Source organism: Corythoichthys intestinalis, chromosome 20 (genome assembly GCF_030265065.1).
Source record: "Corythoichthys intestinalis isolate RoL2023-P3 chromosome 20, ASM3026506v1, whole genome shotgun sequence".
Lineage (NCBI taxonomy): Eukaryota > Metazoa > Chordata > Actinopteri > Syngnathiformes > Syngnathidae > Corythoichthys > Corythoichthys intestinalis.
In genome coordinates this window covers 24842589-24865729 of record NC_080414.1, presented here as the reverse complement: position 1 = coordinate 24865729, position 23141 = coordinate 24842589, and the positions used below count along the sequence as shown (strand labels likewise).

The window sequence follows — 23141 nt, the reverse complement described above, 5'->3', positions numbered from 1 at the left end:
CTGGCGCTTGGGTGCGACTGATTTTATAACCATGAGAATTGTGTAATTATTGACATCAACAATGGCGACCTACTAGTTTATTTTTTGATTGACAATTTTACATTTTTTTTAAAACGAAAACATTAAGAGGGGTTTTAATATAAAATTTCTATAACTTGTACTAACATTTATCTTTTAAGAACTACAAGTCTTTCTATCCATGGATCACTTTAACAGAATGTTAATGTTAATGCCATATTGTTGAGTTATTGTTATAATAAACAAATACAGTACTTATGTACAGTATGTTGAATGCATATATCCGTCTTGTGTCTTATCTTTCCATTCCAACAATAATATACAGAAAAATATGGCATATTTTATGGATGGTTTGAATTGCGATTAATTACGATTAATTAATTTTTAAGCTGTGATTAACTCGATTAAAAATTTTAATCGTTTGACAGCCCTATTTTAAACATGTATGATTCGTAATCGAATCGTCACGTGTCGAATCGCAATGCATCTAATAATCGATTTTTTGGGGCACACCCTTAGCAACCATCCTATAATTCTGTACATTACTGAATGCTTAACATGCACATTAATAGAAAAGGGGTAAAGTTTCAAACTTAAACTAAAATAAGGGGGTAATTGCTTCTCAAACTGACTGCACAGCCTTCTATATTGTGAATGTTGCCAGCCGTGATGACTGCTACAGGAAAGTAGGTCGCATACATCGCATACACATCTCTGCCAGGCTCCCCTCCAGATTGGTTCTTTTCCCCTTCTGTTCCCATTAAAATAACTGAAGGTGTGCCAAAATTGGGTTTAAATTCCCTTTATATATGAGTTTGTGCTTTTTAAAAGATTGAAACAGAAGGGCAACATTGGCTAATGGCATTAATGAAAACGTTTTTGGATTAGACTTTGCTTTGACAATAGAATGAATGAGTGGAAAGAGGGACACTGTAAACAAGGCTTTAACGCATTTGTTTTTTTTTTCAAGCTTGCTTATAGACATTTTTAGTTCATCTTTGTTCAATACATTGACCAGTTTTTCATCTTTGTTGCATGCTGCAATGGCGTCTCACTCTTAAAAGAAGATTTTGCATCGTGTTTCAAAGTCAGAAGTTTATATTTATTTCATTAGGATTTGGAACCGGTAATTTTTGTCAAAAATTTTTGTTTTGTGCATTTGCGGACCTTCTCCAAACTGTTCTGACATAATTGGAAGTGTTGCATTGAGAAAGTGAAGGGGTTCTTTTCCCATTCCCTGGTTTTCTTAATATATCTTAAATTATTTCACTCTGTGATAAAGGCTTCCTCATCGACCTGCCGACTCTTTCACATTCCATTCTATGCCTGTTGTGTGCTTGTTTTGACTTCATTCAAACACATACCCCTTATTTAGGCTCTGTGCTTATTCACAGAAAAAGTGCATTTTCATTAACCAAAGAGAATCACGATTTGACAAACCATAGCTCAAATCATTGTAAACTGTGTCCTGTAGGCTCAGGGTTCTCACCTCCCGTTGGCCATCCTCCAGTCCTTCTTCCCAGCCTTGACCTTAACCATTTCCCTGCTGCCACTGACCAAGCCTTACCTCCAAGTAAGCACCAACACATCTTACTATGGAGTCACATGCCAACAGCTTGGTTCACATGTTTGTCTGCATGTGTTTTGTGTTTGAACATGTCATTCCTTTTGTGTTTGCCGCCTTCCTTGCCATCCTACCACACAAACCTGTGCTAGGTAATATTAGAAAAAAGAAATGGGCTGCTATATCACCATAATTATATGCCACAGTGTAATATAGTGTTTCCCCCAGTGCGATATAAGCCTGGCAGGCCACCAAGCATTTCTTTCCCCTCACCAGGATAAAACAGTGCTACAAAAAAAGAAGTACAAAAATATACAGTACATATTTTAACCAGGGCTGTCAAAATTATCGCGTTAACGGGCGGTAATTAATTTTTTTAATTAATCACATTAAAATATTTGACGCAATTAACGCACATGCCCCGCTCAAATAGACTAAAATGACAGTACAGTGTAATGTCCGCTTGTTACTTGTTTTTTGGTGTTTGGCGCCCTCTGCTGGCGTTTGGGTCCAACTGATTTTATGGGTTTGTACCATGAGTGAGCATGGTGTAATTATTGACATCAACAATGGCGAGCTACTAGTTAATTTTTTGACTGAAAATTTTACAAATTTTAATGAAACGAAAACATTAAGAGGGGTTTTAATATAAAATTTCTATTACTTGTACTAACATTTATCTTTTAAGAACTACAAGTCTTTCTATCCATGGATCGCTTTAAGAGAATGTTAATAATGGTAATGCCATCTTGTTGATTTATTGTTATAATAAACAAATACAGTACTTATGTACCGTATGTTGAATGTATATATCCCTCTTGTGTCTTATCTTTTCATTCCAACAATAATTTACATAAAAATATAGCATATTTTATAGATGGTTTGAATTTGCGATTAGTTACGATTAATTAATTTTTAAGCTGTAATTAACTCAATTAAAAATTTTAATCGTTTGACAGCCCTAATTTTAACTTATTAGTGATACATTGGAAAGCGCAATGACGCTTTCTGCCATTGCACCGAATTGCATTGTATTTATTAAGGCTGCTATTGGCAATTATTTTTATAATCGATTAATCGGACGATTCGTTAAACGATTAATTGATGAATTGGATAAATGTCACTTTTTTCAGTTACCTACATAATTTAACGTGAAGTTGTTTTAGGCATGTTTTAAGTAACAATGAAGACAAAACGGATGACTATTTCCTTCAAAAATAATTACAGCTTCCTGATTTAACTGTAGTCTACAACTGTACTGTTTTAAGTACATAAAACTTAAAAGTTTTTAATAAAGGTTCTGAAAAAAACTTCTCAGTACACAAATCGGACAAATTCCTGTTCATTCAAAAAACAAAAGTGCTGCTGATTGATATTGTTTTTCTTGTGGACAAATCGCTTCATTTACTCACCTCTGACGGAGACACACTGGATCTAACAACACTAAAGACAATCTTACTCTTGACACTTTGTAATATTATTGATTCCGCAACCAAACCTGACTGTAGCAGTGAACTCTCTCTCTCTTGCCCTAATCACTTGCGCACACAGCCTCACATTTCACACAAACAAGAACCCAAATGGGACTGCTCATAGCTGCTGGCAAAATCAATCATCAAATTCGTTGGCAACCAATTTATTGATCAATATAAATCGATTAGTTGTTCCTGCCTTAGTATTTGTTTGTTTGTTCAGACTGTATTTCAAGGTCGTGCCTTTTGTAAGACTAAGTAAGTATTGTGAATGAATGGCTTATAATGGCACATGAAATTGTCATAATTTCAAAATTCCAGTCCATTTATCTTAAATTACAAGTATTTGCTGACAATTTGTACAATAATTATGACAGCTTCCCCCCTAGCTATATTTTGAACTGATGTTATTATGAACTGTCACAAATTAAAATGCATCAATTAGCACTTCTACATTAAAAAAAAGCTCTTTTTTGTAAAATTATTCTCACACTAATATTCCTGTCTCTATTGGCTCAGACTGGGAAGCACGTGTCGACAGCCACGGCAGAGTGTTCTACGTCGACCATGTCAATCGAACCACGACATGGCAGAGACCGAGTCACAGTGGCAAGTGTAACCATGGGATTCCTCGATCAGGATCCAGTCAACAGATGGAGCAACTCAACAGAAGGTCAGTCTAAATCAGTGGTTCATAACTGGGGTTCAATTGAACCCCAGGGGTTCGGTAAAGGTTAAGAAACGTATTTTGTACACTGACAAAATCTGGGCAAAGTGGTGTTTTAGACATGGTTTTGGACTGCCCTCAATTTTCAGGGTTATTCCATTTCTTTCAACTGCTAGCCCTCTTATGGGAGGACAAATCGGTTTGCTCAGTGGAAAATTGACTGGCACTTGGTATGAGGAAGTATAACAGACCTACAGACAGCGTAAACTGCGTAGATAATGAAAAAAAAATTGCGTCATTTTACGCCGTGAAAATAATATGTGATGCAAGGATGCGACAATAAAATGAGAACATTGACATGCAAACAAAACAAAAAGTGAAAATGTGAAATATGAAAATGAAATGAGTTTAATTTCATTTACCAACATGAAAATCAACAGCAAAAGGCAAATTTGTTTGTAATAAATTTGAAATCTGGAAGAAATTTGAACAGGAATTTCCTTAGACCAGGGGTCAGCAACCCGCGACTCTTTAGCGCTGCCCTAGTGGCTCCCTGGAGCGTTTTCAAAAATGTTTGAAAATGGAAAAAGATGGGGGAGGGAAATATATTTTTAGTTTTGATATGGTTTCTGTAGGACGGCAAACATGACACAAACGTTCTTGTAATTTGTTAAAATTGTAATGAAGTTAAACTGCAGGGAAAATACACATTTACCGTATTTTCCGCGCTATAAGGTGCATCGGAGTTGAAGGCGCACCTTCAATGAATGGCCTATTTTAAAACTGTTTTCATGCATAGGGCGCATTGCATTATAAGGCGCAGTAGTAGTAGTTGTAGTAGTAGTAGTAGTAGCAGTAGTAGTAGTCGTGGTTGCCGTTGCGTTATGTACCCACAAGATGGAGCTGAGCTAAGTATTGATCCATATATATAAGGCACATCAGATTATAAGGCGCACTGTCAGCTTTTAGTGAAGGCTTTCAGGTGCACCTTATAGTGTGGAAATTACGGTATTCATGATGGCTCATTATGTATCTGTAGCCAACTTTGATACTAGGCTAATATAGCTAATATTGATACATACAGAATGTGTTGCCTTCATTATTAGGCTTATATAAGGCTTTCATTTTTTTTTGTGACCCCAGAAATATTTTTATTTTACTCCAGTATGGCTCTTCTAACTTTTTGGGTTGCTGGCCCCTGACTTAGACGTTAGATTGCTAGGTTTTGAATTCGTTAAAAAAGGGCTATATGAAATTTCAAAGGGTTCGGTGAATGAACCTGTGAAAGCCGTGTGGTTCAGTACCTTTAGCAAGGTTAAGTGTAATGATATGTAGTCATTATACCTCGACATTGGCTGTCCAAGTACAACCTAACTTCTGATTTTTAAATTACAGTGGTACCTCTACTTATGACATTAATTGGTTCTGGAACTGGTCTCATAACCCGAAAATTTCGTAAATAGAGACGCATCTTACATGTAAATGCCCTAATTTGTTCCAAACACTCCTGGCATGCCACATTAAATTTTACAATTAGGGTAAAACCGGAATAAAACAACAGCCAAACAAATTTGAATCGCTCCATATACCTAAACTAACCGTTAATACCTGTAATTAAGTAGACAATAGAACAAAATGCAAAGAAAAAAAGAAAAATATATATCATACCTTTTGAGTGAAGCTCTTGAGTGACTTTTCACGAGATCGATGGTGCCTATCGCCTATCTCACTTGCGTGCAGTGATGTCACAGATTACTTGAAAAAGTAATTTAATTACTGATTACTGATTACTCCTCAAAAAAGTAATCTAGTTACTTTACTGATTACTTTATTATCAAAGTAACTAAGCTACTTTAAAAGTAATTTGTCAGTTACTTTTCCCAATTTTTCTCCCTTTGCTGCCTCAACAGAAAAATTTCATCGCATGTAATTGAATTTTTCAGATAAGGCTTTATCTTCAAGTTAGCAGGGGTTTAATGGAGTTGATTTCAACCACCACTGACTTGCGCTAGCTCAGCCACTCCGGAGCCCTGAAACTAACAAATAACTGACAAACTGCACAGAATTTGTTCAAAACAACTCCAACAACTAATTAAACCCCCACTAACTCGAAGATTAAGCCTAATGTTAAAAATTCTGAACTCCCCCTTTAAAATAAAGACCTAGCCATTAAAATTTTGTCTATAAAAGTTGTAAAGCAATAAGACAAACAACAAAAACAAATGAAATGAACAAGAATCCTACAAAGTATTTCATAATGCATTCAGTATAGGCCAAAAGTTTGGAGACACCTCAAGGGTGGTTACTTTGAAGAATGTACAATATAAAACCTGTTTTCAAGAACATAATTCCTCATGTTCATTCATAGTTTTAATATTTTCACTGAGAATTTACAATAGTAGTGAAAATATATAAAAAGCACAAATGATGAGCCCCCCCCACACACACACACACACACAAAGTTACACTCCGCCTATGGTTACAAACTATAACTATAAAATGTACGTAAAGGCTGGTTACAAACTGTAAAAGTGCTGGCTGTCTCGTACCTGTTGGCCTTTTTTCGATTTTTGTCGCGTTGTGCTGTAATTCCAAGTGGTTCCTTGATTTAGATGTAGAGTTATTAGCGGTCGACTGCCCTCTTGAGCCAGCGCAAAGTTTGCGACGCACGGAGATATTTTTTGTCATCTTTATTGGAGAGAAATGTGAAGTCATGGCTCTATGTCCAATAAGCAAATGCAGCCGTTTGTGGTCCTTCTCCTACGTCTTCCACTGTTAGCATCCTGAAAGGTAGCCAGTTGTTTGTTAGCCGCCAACAGCGCTCATGACACGTGAGCAGTTTTTTTCCCCCCCGATGAGAAAACGTGACATCCAACGGAGATACTTTTGTTATCTTTACTGGACAGAAATGTGAAGTAATGGCTGTATTTCCAGTGAGCAAAGGCATCTATTTGCGGTACATATCCTGCCTTTCACTGTTAGCCTCGCTGCCTCGTCAGAATGCTATGTTGTTGGCCGCCGTGGCAGACAGCGCTCAGCCTCAAACAGCACCGTAAAACACGTGACCCGTTTTTTTTTTCCCCGATAAGAAATGCTCTTCGTACATGACTACAGTATTCTTCATTCTACATACATTATGGGGACAAAAACAAAATAGTGACGCACAGGCACTAGGGAAACTAACTTTAATCGGATTACTGGCTTGGAAAAATTAACGCGTTAGATTACTCGAGTCGTTACTGAAGAAAGTAATCAGATTACAGTAACGCGTTAACACTGCTTGCGTGACACAAAAACGCGAGCAGACATGTGCTGTAATGTGCTGCTAATGTATGAACCACCTGTGGGCTTCAAAATACTCTTCGTGAGACATAAACATGAGCTTGGCTCAGAATACACCCATTGTAGCAACAATAACACTAGCCACGTTTACATGCTGACTTTTATTCATACCGATTCAAATCATTCCGAATGGAAATTTCAGATCAGCTGTTTACATGTCACTTCATCTATTCCGATCCAGCGTTTACATGTGTCTGCCTTTATTCCGAAAGGACGTTTGACAACTGCTGTCTGACATGCGCAGATTAATCAAAACAAAGCGTCACGTTGCAAAACATGGAGATCGATCGTCAGAGTGCTGCTGTTTTAACTTTAACCCACTTGTTGTGTTTGTGGGGTCGTATCCGCTTCTGCTGTTTTGCTCTTTTGCCTTGTAGTAGCTGGTTTTCCACCGGTTTCTAATCTGGTCAATGCTCCGGTCTATTCCGGCTTCGTGTAACCTCTCGTGAACTTTTTTAAATAGTTCACTGTTCCTCGTTTTACGCCCGTCTAAGCGAGCAATTATGTTCAATTCTTTTAAAGTTTGAATTAAATACAATCTTTCCGCCGGACTCCAATTAGGTGTGCTGTGCTTGGAAGCCATGTTGCAAGTGACGTTACTTACGTCACCAAGTGACGTCACCACGTCAGTACGGAGCATGTGCAGAAAGAATGCAACCAGCCACCATTCCGCTTCCCTGTTTACATGATATGATTTTACTTCTAATCGGTTTGGGAAAAGGAATATTCCACCCCTGTGAATCGGAATGAAATTCCATTCGGTTTGGGCCTGTTCATTCCGAATGAGGTGTTTATATGGAACACATTTATTCGGTTTGAACAAATATTCCGATTGTAATTGGAATATTTGGCTCCATGTGTAAACGTGGCAACTGTCACGCCTGTGCATTCTGCGACAACAAAATTGAAACGTCATCAACAATAGGCCAAGGCCAAGGAGAGCAGAATCCCATTACAGAGGCATGATGGGAAATATTATGACCAATAGGGGAGGAGGATCTTATGGCACAACATTTAAAAGCAGGAAGTACATACACATACCAGGCAATGTTTTCCCTTTTAGACGTGTCGTAACCTGAAAATTACGTTTGTAGAAATGTTCGTAAGCAGAGGTACCACTGTACCTTTGTGCAAGTAAATGTAAACCATTTCATCAGTCATTAATAATTTTGCAGGTACCAGAACATCCAAAGAACCATGGCCACTGAAGAAGAAGGCAGCAGTCAGAGGTTAGAACGGGCTCCTAGTGTAGAGACAGACTCAGATGTTCCCCCATCAGCAACAGGTCAGATCCTCGTCCTTAAGTATCTTCTCTTTCAATTTAACATGCCAGTCAATAGTTGAATTTAATACAAAATAATTACTGTATTTTTCTCATCCACAAGGTCCAGCATCACCTGTAAATCATCAGAAGATCAGCCAGCTTCTTCAATCACCTGCTGTCAAGTTCATAACACATCCAGAATTCTTCACTATGTTGCACAGTAACTATGTAGGTTCTTTCCTTCGAGGCTTTAGTGACCTTATGCTTTTCTTAATCCAAACCATTTGAACCTTTCTTTGTCTCGATTCTCCCAGTCAGCTTACCGGATGTTCACCAGCAGCAGTTGTGTGAAGCACATGATCCTGAAGGTGCGCCGTGATGCCAAAAACTTTGAGCGCTACCAACATAACCGGGACCTGGTAGTCTTCCTCAACAAATTTGCAGACACTCAACTAGAGTTGCCACGGGGATGGGAGATTAAAACAGACCCCCAGGGCAAGGTAAGACACTTTAAAGTTGGAGACTTGTTTTTTAATAGCAGTTCATCAATCAATAAAACTATTTATACAGTACATTACACTCCTGAATTTAGCTTGGTGTACGATACTATTTCAATTGATTGCCATCTGTCTTGCAGTCTTTCTTTGTGGATCACAACAGTCGAGCCACCACCTTTATAGACCCTCGAATCCCTCTTCAAAATGGCCGACTACCAGGCCACCTCGCACATCGACAGCACTTGCAAAGACTACGCAGCTACAGCGCAGGAGAGGTACACACACGCACTTCTCACACTCAAAAAAGTACCTGTATTAAAGCGTTGGTTCTTTTGCTGTCTATCGAAGGCATCTGATGTGTCAAGGAGTCGCGGGGCTTCTCTCATGGCCAGACCTGCCAACAGCCTGGTTGCTGCCATACGAAGCCAGCATCATGGTGACCCTCAACACTCCACTGCTGCATGTAGGCACCGCCCTCAAATAAAATATTTTATTTAAAGCAATAGATAAATAGTACAAATGACCTTCATGTGAAAGATGCTTGCACTGTAAGCAAATCGCGAAAATGTCTTAGACCTCTGATGATGGAGAAAATGATATTCACACACAAAAAATTACACTGCTTACAAGCGCAGCCATACAGTGTCTAACATGATGTCAGTCAAGCCACACGCATACAGCTCATAAACGCTGATACACTCAAAATAGGTGAAAAATACATAAGAAAATAGGCACACACTCTTTATAGTTTCTGTACCTGTATCACTGTCCTTCTCCTTTCTCAGTCTGAGACTCATACGATGCCCATTTCACTTCTTGGATCCATAAAGGCGTGTATGGGTCACTGATGGTGTATAGCACAGTCGGTAGCCAATGCGTGATGAGTAGGAGGAATCCTCAGATTGAACTATATTCGCATTTGATGGGTTCAAATAGTACTGGCATTTCAAAATGTCTATTTCGTCTACTTTCAGAAAATATTGGCTTTAATTATGTGTCTTATCACTTTATAAAATGAGACTATTTCCTCTCGGATGCACATGATAAGGTGTTGTCTGTCCCTTTAATACCTAAACCAACGGTATAGTCTAGTCTAGTATGTATACTGTACTGTATTGTACTATACTATACTATAGTATACTATACTATACTATACTATACTATACTATACTATGTCTGATCTTGTTTTTCTTTATCTCTGGAAAAGAAAGTAATTTAATTGCAGGTAAACAAACAAAAATTAACATTGTTTTACTCATTAAACCAAATATATCAACAAAAATGCATATTCTAACTGAGGAAAAAGTTAGTATACCCTAACACCTAATAGCTAGTGGTACCCCCTTTGGCTGAAATAACTTCAGTGAGATGCTTTTTGTAGCCATCTACCAGTCTTTGACATCGGTTTACCCCACTCCTCAACGCAGAATACTTTCAACAGTGACTGATTGTTGAAGTGAGAGAAAACACCATGGTGAGATCAAAGGAGCTGTCTAAGGACTTTCAAAAGAACATTGTAGATGCTTATGAGTCTGGTAAGGGATTTCAAAAGATCTCAAAAGAATATAAAATCAGCAATTCCACTGTCCGGAAAATAATCTGCAAGTGGAGGACATTTCAAAACAACTGCCAACATTCCAAGGTCTAGCCGTCCAAGCAAATTCTCCCCGAGAGCAGACCGCACGATGCGAAAAGAAGTCTCCAAAATCCCTAAAACAGGACCTACAACAGGCTCTTGCTACTGTTGATGTGAAAGTGCATGCCTCTACAATCAGAAAGAGACTACAAAAATTTAACATTCATGGGATGTGTGCAAGGAGGAAACCTTTGCTCCCCAAGAAGAACATGAAGGCCAGACTGAAGTTTGCCTGAGTGAATGTAGACAAAGACCAGTACTTCTGGGATAATGTTCTTTGGACAGATGAATCTAAAATTGAATTATTTGGACACCAAAACAGAGTACATGTTTGGCGTAAACCCAATACAGCATTCCAGGAAAAGAACCTCATACCAACTGTGAAGCATGGAGGTGGAAGTGTCATTGTTTGGGAATGCTTTGCTACAGCAGGACCTGGCCAGCTCACCATCACAGAATCCACCATGAATTCTATTTTATATCAGAGGGTGCTTGAGGAACATGTGAGATTATATGTGGAAAAATTAAAGCTGGAGCGAAGCTGGACCCTGCAATGACCCAAAACATACCAGCAAATCCACTAAGGACTGGCTGAAAGGGAAGAAATGGAGAGTCCTGGAATGGCCGAGTTAAAGCCCAGATCTTAATCCCATTGAGATGCTGTGGAGTGACTTGAAACGGGCTATCCATGCAAGAAACCCCACAAACATCTCAAATCTGAAAGTATTCTGTGTTGAGGAGTAGGGCAAACTTTCTTCAGATCGATGTCAAAGACTGGTAGATGGCTACAAAAAGTATCTCACTGAAGTTATTTCAGCCAAAGTGGGTGTCCTAACTTTTTTCCTCAGTTAGAATATGCAATTTTGTTGATATATTTGGTTTAATAAGTAAAACAATTTTAATTCTTGTTGCTTACCTGCAATTAAATCACTTTCTTTTCCAGAGATGAAGAAAAACAAATAAGACATTGATACGGTATGTGAACATTTCATGGGTTGTCCTGATTTTTTCACATGACAGTATATACTGAAGGGATGTCACGCTGCGATCTCATGATAGTAAATCGGGCTGATTGCGCCATTTTTCAGAGGATAAGACATGGGTGAAAAGGATTGGGTTTTTAAATAAATATATATTATATATTTTTCTTTTCGTGCTCGTACAGCGCCACAGCCTCTCTCCCTCTCGCCCTCTCACCCTCCCTCCTGCTAAAAAGTGTGGCCAAACTACCCAGCTTGCGTTTGGTACTTAAAGTTAACAATGATTGGCAGGTTTGTAGCTATCATCTCGCCAGAAAAAGCTTGGCAGCTCTACGATCAAAGGCGCAAATGTGTCAATCATCGTTAAACTTGCATAATTGTAATGTGGCAACTCATTGTGTAAGTGAGAGGCTGTTCTCAGCAGCGTGAGTGGATTTGAGTAGACTCATTCTTTGAAGCATTTAATAAAGACAAGCTTTTGTCTACATTATTCTTGTTTAGAAATAATTCATATTATGAAGGCAGCATGGTGGGACTAACATTTTGGGAACTTTTGTTAAAAAGAAAAAAAAAAAATCGGTATTGGATCGGGACTCGGCATGAGCCAATTCCCAAAATCAGGTGGTTTTTTGGAACTCATTGGCTGCCATTTGACTCCATCAGCAGTCAATGAGTTAGTGTCCATGTACTAGCACACACTTTGTCCTCAATAATAAGGGACATTCAGTGCAGTAAAGGCATTGTCTTACATTTTTAGTTGTAAACTTCTCTCCTGAACTTGTACTACTACTAAGCTCGAGTGAATTGATTATGCTTTAATCACTGTCTTCTCTTTCCTCTCTTTCTCTATAGCGTACAATGACAAGATTGTGGCATTCCTTCGACAACCAAACATATTTGACATGTTGCAGGAGCGACAACCCAACCTGAACAGAAACTATGCACTAAGGTATGCTGATTTGATTATGTCAATCCCACTTATTTGCATTATATAAATAATACTTTTTGATTCACTCCAATAGTTGTGAAGCTGTCTTTATAACATCTGTAAATTTGATTTTTGTGTCCAAAATGTTACTTTTGAGACTAATGTCTTGATTTGCACCATAGGGAAAAAATCCATTACATCCGGTCTGAAGGTAGCCAGGGTGTTGAGAAGCTGTCTTGTGATGCAGACTTGGTCATCCTGTTAAGGTATACAACGCCATTGTATTTTAAGATGACATCTGATTTGTTTTGCATGAAACATACAATTACAGATGCTCAACACCTTTTGTTTCCTGTCTTGTTGCAGTCTGTTCGAAGAGGAAATTATGTCATATATTCCACCTCACCCCATCCATCCTGGTTTTAGTTTCTCCCCTCGCTGTTCCCCTGGCAACTCACCACAGAACTCTCCTGGTAAGTTAATTCATGGTTTGAACCTCTCTTTTCAATTTTGTCATCCAGTGTTAATCAGAGGTGGGTACTAACCTTTACTCCGTAATAGGGCTGCAGCTATCGAATATTTTAGTAATCGAGTAATCGACTGAAAATTCTATCGATTAATCGAGTAATCGGATAAAACAAATATATTTTTAGGTAAAGAGCAATTATAAATATAGATGAGAAAACAAGACATTTCATCTAATCTTGAACCATTTTCAGTCAATCAATGTCTTTATTTTCGATGTATATTGTTGAAAACAGCCAACAATTGCATCTCAGATGTAACTAGAATTTAAAAAAAGACAAACTCACTGCTTTCACTCAAAAAACCTTTAGATCTTATTAAAAATATATATATATTTATACCTAAAAATGCCATTACGCTTGATAACACACATCACTTAAAAGTTAGGATTTTTTCCCACCTGTTTCAATTGAATTTCTATTTGTGTCAAGCCATTTTTAAGTTCTAGTTAAGTTTTACGCTACTCTAAACTGTAAGTCCTGATAGGATTTTGTGTTTTTGCAGCGTTCAAAATAAATGTATGATACAGGCTGTATTGGAGCACATTAGGGACCAGTGCGACTTGGTGTTTTATCCAGCAATGACTACTAAGCTAAAATTGATAGTTAGCATTATTGAGTTTTTATTTTACACCCTTATCACTCCACAAAGCTATGTTATGTTAAAGCCTGTATGTAAGACACGTTAGCCACGCATCGAAAGTGGTCATAATTAATAGAAACCTAGCCCTCCGTAGGGCTAACATTACGTGAACTAGTGACTCAGACAGTAACGTTAATCTTATTTTTTAGCGCTGAGCGCTCTACTGCTTTAAGATGGCGGCTGTTTATTAACGCTGCCCAGACGCGGCCGAGTCTATCATAATGCATCTAGTTCAACATACATGTGATCTCTATGAGACTCCTCAGATGCTACCTGCTACCAACTTAACATCATGCGGGCTAGTTTTTAGCAACATCGGCGTAGTTTGGAGCGGCTGTCGGCTGCGGAAATGTTTTTTAATATTTTTTTATTGCTTCTTCCTCTACGCACGTGACGTCAGCGCGTTGTCCCACATTAAAAGTAGTCCGAGCGGAACGTGATGCATAGAGCTGTCAAAATTAACGATTACTCGAGGTGAATAAAATTACTCGGATCAGTTTTTAAACTCGAGTTACTCGAGTTGCTCGAGTATTCGTTTCCGCTCTACTCCGTAACACTTATTTGAGTAACTTTTTAAAGAAAATGTACTTCTAAGAGTAGTTTTACTAAGCCATACTTTTTACTTTTACTGGAGTAGATTTGTGAAGAAGAAACGCTACTCTTACTCGGCTAGACTAGTTGTTAGATTTTTCCTCTTTATTCTACATATTAGATTTTACCTTTTTTTTTGCCAGAGATGCCAACAGCGGCACTATCAGTTTCACCAATGAGACATTGCAACACAATTCACATGACTCCAATATACCAATCAGAATCAAGCTTGCCGGTCTATGATCACGCCGGCCTGTTCAATCATGGGGCGTCTTTAAAGCACTGTAAATAAAGAAGTATTTTACATAGAGCGCCGCCATCAACGTGACTCGAAAGTGCAGATTTTAATCTCCCACCCTGTTTTTATTGACACCGATTGACCACTGAAAACCGGATATATGATCCTTTTAGTTTCATAATAGAAAATATGTTTTCTCCACATGGGGGCACTCATGCTCTTTGGACGAATAATGCTTTATTTCTGTAGATTTTTTTCTCTCGCAGGAGTCACTGGTAATTTTTTTGTGTATTTCTTTGCTTAATGTGGTTATGTAATGTGTTATAGTACAGTACAGGTAGTCTCTGGGCTACAATGTACTCGATTTACGTGATTTCAACTTTATGACGCCGGAGTCTCGTCCGCCATTTTGTCTCCAGTCGTTTTTTTTGTTTGTTTATTTTTTGGTCGAATAAACAGTAACTTATTGTACCTCACAGTATCTTATTTTTTTACTTTATTTTAGTATTATAACGTGTTCTGTCCTCACTAAACGTGAAGTTGTTCAGCTTAACAGACAGCAAAGAAGGCAATTGTGCTTTTTGAAGCTTTTTACTTCCTTCAGTTTTGACAATTTGTAAAGCTATAACACACATATGTACACCTATGTTCAAAATAACACGCATTTTAACGATAAAACACTTGACACCAAAGAATTGGTGTTCAAACTTCCATCTAGTCTCATTAATATTTACATTTAGTAAAAATTAAAAAAAAAAAAAATTATTATTATTTGCTAGGCAAAAGTTCTTTAGCTTAAATGCTACAAATGTTAATGTATTTACGATTCTCACTGCAAATCACCCACACCTAACTGCACAAACTGAAGCTGTAAACTTAATTACAAATGCATACACAAACATATTTTAGCTGAAACAACTTGAAGCCTTATGTGGCCCCTGCTTCTCTGTCATACTGCTTCTCAGTCACCCAGACCCAACGTTGCCATCTGAGGGCAATGCATCCTCCATCATTAAACAAAATAGAATGCTTTTGGACCTTTGGATTAATTCCGACTTGCGCGGAAATTCACGTTACGTCGCCAGTGTAGGAATGGAACTCGTTCATAACCCATGGACTACCTGTATAATGATAACAATTCATATAGATAACTTTGTGCTGAGGAAAAAAAATACAATATATATATATTTTTTAAATCAAACATTATAAGCAGTTACTCACAATGTTACTCATTACTTGAGTATTCTGTTAACCAAATACTTTTTTACTTGTACTTGAATACATTTTTTGGATGGCCATCTTGAGTAGTATTATTTTTTTAGAAACACAACTCTTACTCGAGTAAACTTTTTGACTACTCTACCCACCTCTGGTGTTAATTGAGAGCGAGTGAGTTGTGTTAGAAATGCAAACCCTTTGTTTAGATGAGGTCAAAGATAAATTTCATTTCAGGTTTTCCTATCATTTTGGCAAACCCTGCTGTTTGACAAAATTTACAATATGTGCAATGTTGGGAATAGGAGTGGGAACCTCGTTACCTCACGATACGATATGATTTGCGATACAAAGCTCACGATAATAATGATCTGACGATATGGCGATACAATGATTATCGATACATTGGTCAGGAAATCATTCTAGGATATTTTACAAACTAATAAACATAAAAACAAGCTTCTGCTGTGAATTGGAATGAGTTTATCACTAGTAGAAGTCCAGTCCATTTGAACTGGGAGGGTGGCAGCGAATGAACATTCGTTCATTCGCTGCCATCCCTCCCACTTCAAACGGATTGAACGTCTATGGCCGTAATTGGCAGCCAATGCCAGGCAATGAGGTAATTTTGGGCAATTTAAGGTCATTTACTTATTGATTTTCAGTTACTTCCTGTTGATTTGGGTGTATTTTATGGGTCACTTCCTGTTTATTTTGAGTTACAGAACAGGAAGTGACCTGGGAATCACCCAAATGATTAGGTCTTGAATCAAATTTAACAGGAAATGACCTGTAAATGAACAGCAAGTGACCTGTAAATGCCCCAAAAAATCGGACGGAATGACTGCAAATGCTCTGGTGTCGAATTAGTGCCGCAACAATTAAGCGATTAATTCGAGTATTCGATTAGAAAAAAAGATTCAAATTAAATTTTGCTGCTTCGAGTATTCATTTAATTAAAGTTGCGTTGTAATGGTTTGTTTTGAAAATGTTTGCATTTATTTTCATTGATTTGGGTGGATACACGGCCCTCTAGTCTACCTCATTTCACATGGCTGAATCAATCTACTCCCTGTTAAGACCAACATACCGGTAAGCTAAGTTTTTCTTTGAGCTAATGATTTTTTTAATGCATTCATAATTGAAAAGTATATTTAGCCATTTTTTATGGGAATATGTGTCCGAGCCATTTGTTAAGAGCATTGTAAAAAGGCGTTAGCATTTTATAGCATTTAAGCTAGAGGACTTTTGCTATGTAAGTTAGCCAATTGTTCTTTTGTTGTGCATAGATCCTCTTTTTTAAAAATATTTATACCGTGTGAAGCTCAGCTCAGGTATTTTAAATTTTTTATGTCCCTTATCCGATTATTCAAAATAAATAGTTCATCGATTAATCGGCTACTAAAATAATCGATAGCTGCAGCCCTGTTTCGAATGAACGAACGTTCCCAGTCTAAATGGATTGGGCGTCGAGCACCGTCAATGGCAGCCTTAGAGTTACCTGAGACACTATTATGGTGGGAGATTTTGGTAGCAACTTGTTGGTCTCCTTTTTTTTTTTTTTAAACTGACACATTTTTAAAACGATATCTCGATTCTTGGCAGGAGCATATCGATAACCTTTTGGGATACAAAGTCTCACGATATATCACCATTTCGATATTTCGTCATACTCCTAGTTGGGAAGCGTGTACGGTGTCTAATCTAAATTAAACGTTGTGTATCGGTGTTATTTCTTCCCTGCTGTATCTGGTGTGTGAGGTTCTATTAAAGGAAAGTAGGTCACAGTGTGAAAGCCTGTATTCATAATAACTGCCATATGAATTATAGTTTTTGCTGTTTTCATATCTTTTGTCTCAACCCAACCTTCTGAAAATGTTTGCTGTCTATGTGTAGGCTTGCAGAGAGCCAGGGCGCCGGCCCCTTACCGTAGAGACTTTGAGGCCAAGCTGAGAAACTTTTACCGAAAATTAGAAGCAAAGGGCTATGGCCAGGGACCAGGAAAGATTAAGTAAGTGATAAACATACATGGAAACCCACAGCGCTGAAAACTTTTCCAATTTGTGTAGGCTGAAGGTGGTCCTCAGTGTGGTGACTGTCATGATATTCTCAATATTGCAGACTCCTGATAAGGCGAGAACACCTGCTCGAGGGCACCTTCAACCAGGTGATGGCATATTCCCGCAAAGAGCTCCAGAGGAACAAACTCTACGTGACGTTTCTGGGGGAGGAGGGGTGAGACATGCATAGACAGCCTCAACATACTTTTATTTTTGTCTGATTTGTAAAGCAGCAGCAACACTTTGAATTTCTTATGATGTGATGATTTCGTTCTCAAAAAGGTTTCCACTTTCTGTCTTGTCTTTTCAGGTTAGATTACAGCGGACCCTCCAGAGAGTTTTTCTTCCTTTTGTCTCAGGAGTTGTTTAATCCTTACTACGGCCTGTTTGAATACTCGGCCAATGATACATACACTGTTCAAATTAGCCCCATGTCGGCGTTTGTTGAAAACCATCTAGAATGGTAAGTTGGTTCAAAGGCAGGATTCCTATTTATAATGAAAAGGCTACTGTAAAATATGTATGATTTCAATGTAGTACTGGACAAGTCGCACAATTAATAGGATAGAATGGGTTATGTCGATGTGAGGCTTTTTACTAGTTAATTCAATGCTTCTCGGTTATTTTCCGTTTCACCCCACTCAGGAAGACGTAAACGTTTCGCCCCCCCCCCCCCCAAGCTCTTTGCAGCCACTGTAAATAGTATCATTTGTATATAAACATATTATAAGTACACCTCTGCATAAGCATTGTAAGCCACTGCCATTGTTTGCATACTATCCTCATTAAAATTTGAAAGCCTAGAAATTATTGGGCTGTTTTAGTTACAGCAGACATTGTATTTTCATCTGTGTGATTTTGACAAAGATCAGATCACATATGTTGGTGATTTTATGCAGAAATGTGAGAAATTCCCAAAGGTTCAGATACTTTTTCATACCACTGTATCTTCTGCTATTTGCTGTGTGCTCCTGTTTGGTTCAAAAACAGTGGTCTGAAAATTAGAGCACCACTGCCACCCACTGAGTGGATGTGCAATTACACTGTATTCTACTACGGCAAAAAGTATGATCCCCGAAGTCACATGCGCCAACCCCCGGCATCACTTTGCGCCCCCCTGAAGGGCGCGTCCCACTATTTAAGGACTAAGTTAATTCAATTCCATATTATGGTGATCAACGAATGATGTCATCAGATTCAACAGAACTTCAGTTGACCACCAAAAAATGGTTAAAAATGACAAGGAAGTCTTATAAATGTCTCTTTGTATTTGTTTGCAGGTTCCGTTTCAGTGGCCGCATACTGGGCCTGGCTTTAATCCATCAATACCTCCTTGATGCTTTCTTCACCAGACCTTTCTACAAGGCATTACTCAGGCTGTGAGAATACAGTATACTTTTATACTGGTCCAGTTTATTGCGCACCCATTCTTTCAATGCAAAAAATTATTTTGTAATACAAACTTTGTTTGATATATTACAGGCCAACAGATCTTTCCGATTTGGAGTATCTGGATGAAGAATTCCACCAGTCGCTTCAGTGGATGAAAGACAATGACATCACAGACATACTGGACCTCACATTCACAGTCAATGAGGAGGTCTTTGGCCAGGTATGTCTATAGTGCATGTGTGAATGCAGTGGTGGTCCACACACAAGTTGTCGAAAGCTGTTATACCAATCACTGTGCCCGGCACAAAAAATATTTTGACATTTCGGTTTCTAAACATGTACAGTGGTACCTCTAGTTAAGACATTAATTGGTTCTGGAAGTAGTCTCGAAACCTGGAAATATCGTAGGGACGCGTTATACATGTAATCGCCCTAATCCGTTCCAAGCACTATTGACACGCCACACAAAATTTTATAATTGGGGTAAAAACTGGATAAAACAACACATTTGAATCATTCCATATACCTAACCTCACCTCACCCCTCCTCAATGGTAATAACTGTAATGAAGTAGATTATAGAGCAAAATGCAAAGAAAAAAATATACCTTACCTTTCGAGTGAAGCAATGTCCTTTTTCAGCAGATTGATGGTGCATATCGCCCATCTTACTCTTCGTGATACAAAAACGCGAGGAGACCTATATTCTAATGTGCTACTAATGTAATGAACCATGTGTGGGCTTAAAAACTCAGTGAGACAAAATCACGAGGAGCCTCGTGCTCATCTGGCTCAGACGTCGACCCGCGATAGCAACAATAACACCATTGCACCTGTGCATGTCATCATACTGCGACACCCAAATTAAAACTTCATCAACAATAGGCCAATAGGAGAGCAGAATATTACGAACGCATGATAGTAAATATTACGACTAGAGATGTCTCGATCAATCTGCATCAATTGGGTCCGATCACGTCATTTTCAAAGTATCGGAATCGGCAAAAAAATATCGGACATGACTTTTTTAAAATATATATTAGGGCTGTCAAAATTATCACGTTAACAGGCGATAATTTTTTTTTTTAAATTAATTATGTTAAAATATTTGACGCAATTAACACATGCAATGAATGACCCGCTCGCATATTGCCTCAAACAGATTACAATGAGGCCGTTTATGGACATTAAGAGTGAAGAGAATGCCACCGGCCGCTTGGGGGCAGTGCCGTTCCATACTCATGTTATTTCTTCTAAACGTGGGAGAATTAGTAGTTGTGATACGTTTATGCTGTATTCACAATGCAATGCAAATTGCTATTTGTGCTCCACACATATTTCGGTAAGTTTTCTTTCTTTTAGTGGCAATTATGTGTCTCTTGTTGTATTTTGGGTAAGATATGTACAGATACAGTGGGGAGAACAAGTATTTGATACACTGCCAATGGGAAAACCCATTGGCAGTGTATCAAATACTTGTTCTCTCCACTGTATATGTTATACAGTAAAGGCGAGTGGACACAGGCGTTCTTTGGACCGCGCCGTTTATTGGCATAAGCTTCGGCAACTCCTTCACAACAAACATAAGTATCGTTTAGTGAAAGCACAACAAAAATAATATTCCTATCTCTCAAAAAAAAAATAATATTCACAAAAAGAAAATCACTTCAGTCTATAGTAATGAGGCCCTATTCTGACACACAGTTAAACAACAATGCAAAATGAACTGGCATTCCATATCAAAATAGCTATGCAAAAAACACGTAATACTTTTCACTCTATTTTTATTATTGTTATTTTTATTCTTATTATTATATTAACTCTACTTTTGATTGAAAATTTTACAAATTTTATTAAAACGAAAACATGAAGAAGGGTTTTAATATAAAATTACTATAACTTGTAACTATAACATTTATCGTTTAAGAACTACAAGTCTTTCTATCCGTGGATCACATTAACAGAAAGAATGTTAATAATGCCATTTGTGGATTTATTGTTACAATAAACAAATACAGTACTAATGTACAGTATGTTGTATGTATATATCCGTCGTGTGTCTTATCTTTCCATTCCAACAATAATTTACATAAAAATATGGCATATTTTAGAGATGGTTTAAATTGCGATTAATTGCGATTAATTATGATTAATTAATTTTTAAGCTGTAATTAACTCGATTAAAAATTTTAATCGTTTGACAGCCCTAATATATATATATATATATATATATATATATATATATATTTTTTTTTTTTTTAATTAAATCGTTTTCTAATTGTATTTAATGTTACAGACATAATATGTTACACTCATCCAGAGTCTTTAGTTTAGGCTTAAGGTAGGGTTATCAAATTTATCCCGTTAGCGGCGGTAATTAATTAATTAATTTATTTATTTATCACGCTAAAATATTTAACGCAATTAATGCATGCGCTACACGACCCACTCACGCATTGTCGCGTTCAATCTGTAATGTCGCCGTTTTACCTATATATAGAGCTAAAAGGCAGCGTAAAATGAGTAGAGTGAATTTTGGCAGCCTTTGGAGCTTTTTTTTAATTGGCTAAAGCCTTACAATCCCTCTCCCTACGAATAGAAATATCGTGGGAAGCAATGTGGGGAAGAAAGGTAGTAATTTATCTTTTTCTTAACACCCTATGTTATTTCCCAACGCAGAGAAGATATATCAATTGGTACCACTACGCACAGTCATGGTTGCACTTCCCATCATGCATTTGGGCAGAACAGTTAAATGGCTACAGTATCATTTACTGAAAGCTCAACAAATACACTAGATGGCAATATTTAGTCACAATATACAAAGTCACATTTATCCTTTAAGAATTACAAGTATTTCTATCCGTGGATCCTTCTCACAGAAAGAATGTTAATAATGTAAATGCCATCTTGAGGATTTATTGTCATAATAAACAAATACATTACTTTTGTACTGTATATTGAATGTATATATTCGTCCGAGTTTTATTCATTTTTTTCTTAATGCATTGCCAAAATGTATATGGTCGGGAAAAATTATCGGGAATGATTGGAATTGAATCGGGAGCAAAAAAAAGCAATCGGATCGGGAAATATCGGGATCGGCAGATACTCAAACTAAAACGATCGGGATCGGATGGGGAGCAAAAAAACATGATCGGAACAACCCTAATTACGACCAATAGAGCAGCAGATCTTATGGCGCAACATTTAAAAGCACAAAGTACGTACATATGTATCTTTTACAGTATTGTATAGTATTTTTGCCTCTCGTAACCAGACATTTCTTTAACAAAAGGCAATATTTTCCGGTTTAAATGTGTCGTAACCTGAAAATAACGTTTGCAGAGATGTTTGTAAGTAGAGGTACTACTGTAGCTCAAAATTCAACGCACCATTACACTCAATGTAGTTGTTTTCATTCGTGCGAATACTTTCTCTTCAATTAGCTTGTGTTATGGTATTATAATTGTGCGTGGTTGTAAAAAGTCAACAACAACAAAAAAAGTCTTAAATCCAATAATTTGAATTTAAATCCTAAAATCTCATAAAAGGCCTGAAATACAATTTTGAAAGGTCTAAAAAAATCTATTGACATTACTTTACTACGACTAGTAGTTGAAGTACTTTGTACTCATTTGTATCACAGTGTGAAAAAGCTGGAAATGAATTGATGTACTTTGCAAGTATTTCCAGGCCTCCAATTTTTCCTTCAAATCTTTTGTACGTTTTTTGCCTGTATCAATGTGAAATGGGTCTTAAATTTCATTCATTATGTTCCTTAAAAAAGTTTTAAATTTGGCTTGTTGAACCCTGCAGAGTTGTGAAAATGCGAGTTTAGTCTAAAAAGGACCTTAAACACTTATTCAATTCAAACATGTTATTTCCACTGCTGTCAACAGGTAACCGAACGAGAGTTGAAGTCTGGCGGGTCCAACCTACAAGTGACTGAAAAGAACAAAAAGGATTACATTGAGCGTATGACAAAGTGGAGGGTGGAAAGAGGGGTGGTGCAACAGACAGAGGCACTGGTCAGAGGCTTCTATGAGGTAAACAGTTTTGCAATCAATATTATGGGCAAATTATGATAAGTACTGTAAAACTGTCAAAA

General features: G+C 37.5%; 1 protein-coding gene across 3 annotated transcripts in view; it reads left to right on the top strand.

Moving 5' to 3' along the window:
- LOC130908435 (E3 ubiquitin-protein ligase HECW1-like) overlaps positions 1 to 23141 on the top strand; it is a 110796-nt gene that overhangs the window by 77074 nt on the left and 10581 nt on the right. For 2 of the 3 annotated variants that reach the window (XM_057823852.1, XM_057823853.1), the window contains 16 exons: positions 1493 to 1591; positions 3574 to 3727; positions 8239 to 8348; positions 8449 to 8555; positions 8642 to 8827; positions 8965 to 9099; positions 9173 to 9287; positions 12293 to 12389; positions 12551 to 12634; positions 12735 to 12841; positions 17476 to 17590; positions 17701 to 17814; positions 17950 to 18102; positions 18920 to 19018; positions 19122 to 19251; positions 22933 to 23079. In XM_057823852.1, the coding sequence (XP_057679835.1) occupies positions 1493 to 1591; positions 3574 to 3727; positions 8239 to 8348; positions 8449 to 8555; positions 8642 to 8827; positions 8965 to 9099; positions 9173 to 9287; positions 12293 to 12389; positions 12551 to 12634; positions 12735 to 12841; positions 17476 to 17590; positions 17701 to 17814; positions 17950 to 18102; positions 18920 to 19018; positions 19122 to 19251; positions 22933 to 23079 (1952 nt within the window). The remainder of the gene's footprint in view (positions 1 to 1492; positions 1592 to 3573; positions 3728 to 8238; positions 8349 to 8448; positions 8556 to 8641; positions 8828 to 8964; positions 9100 to 9172; positions 9288 to 12292; positions 12390 to 12550; positions 12635 to 12734; positions 12842 to 17475; positions 17591 to 17700; positions 17815 to 17949; positions 18103 to 18919; positions 19019 to 19121; positions 19252 to 22932; positions 23080 to 23141) is intronic. The other variant, XM_057823854.1, reaches the window with a different exon arrangement.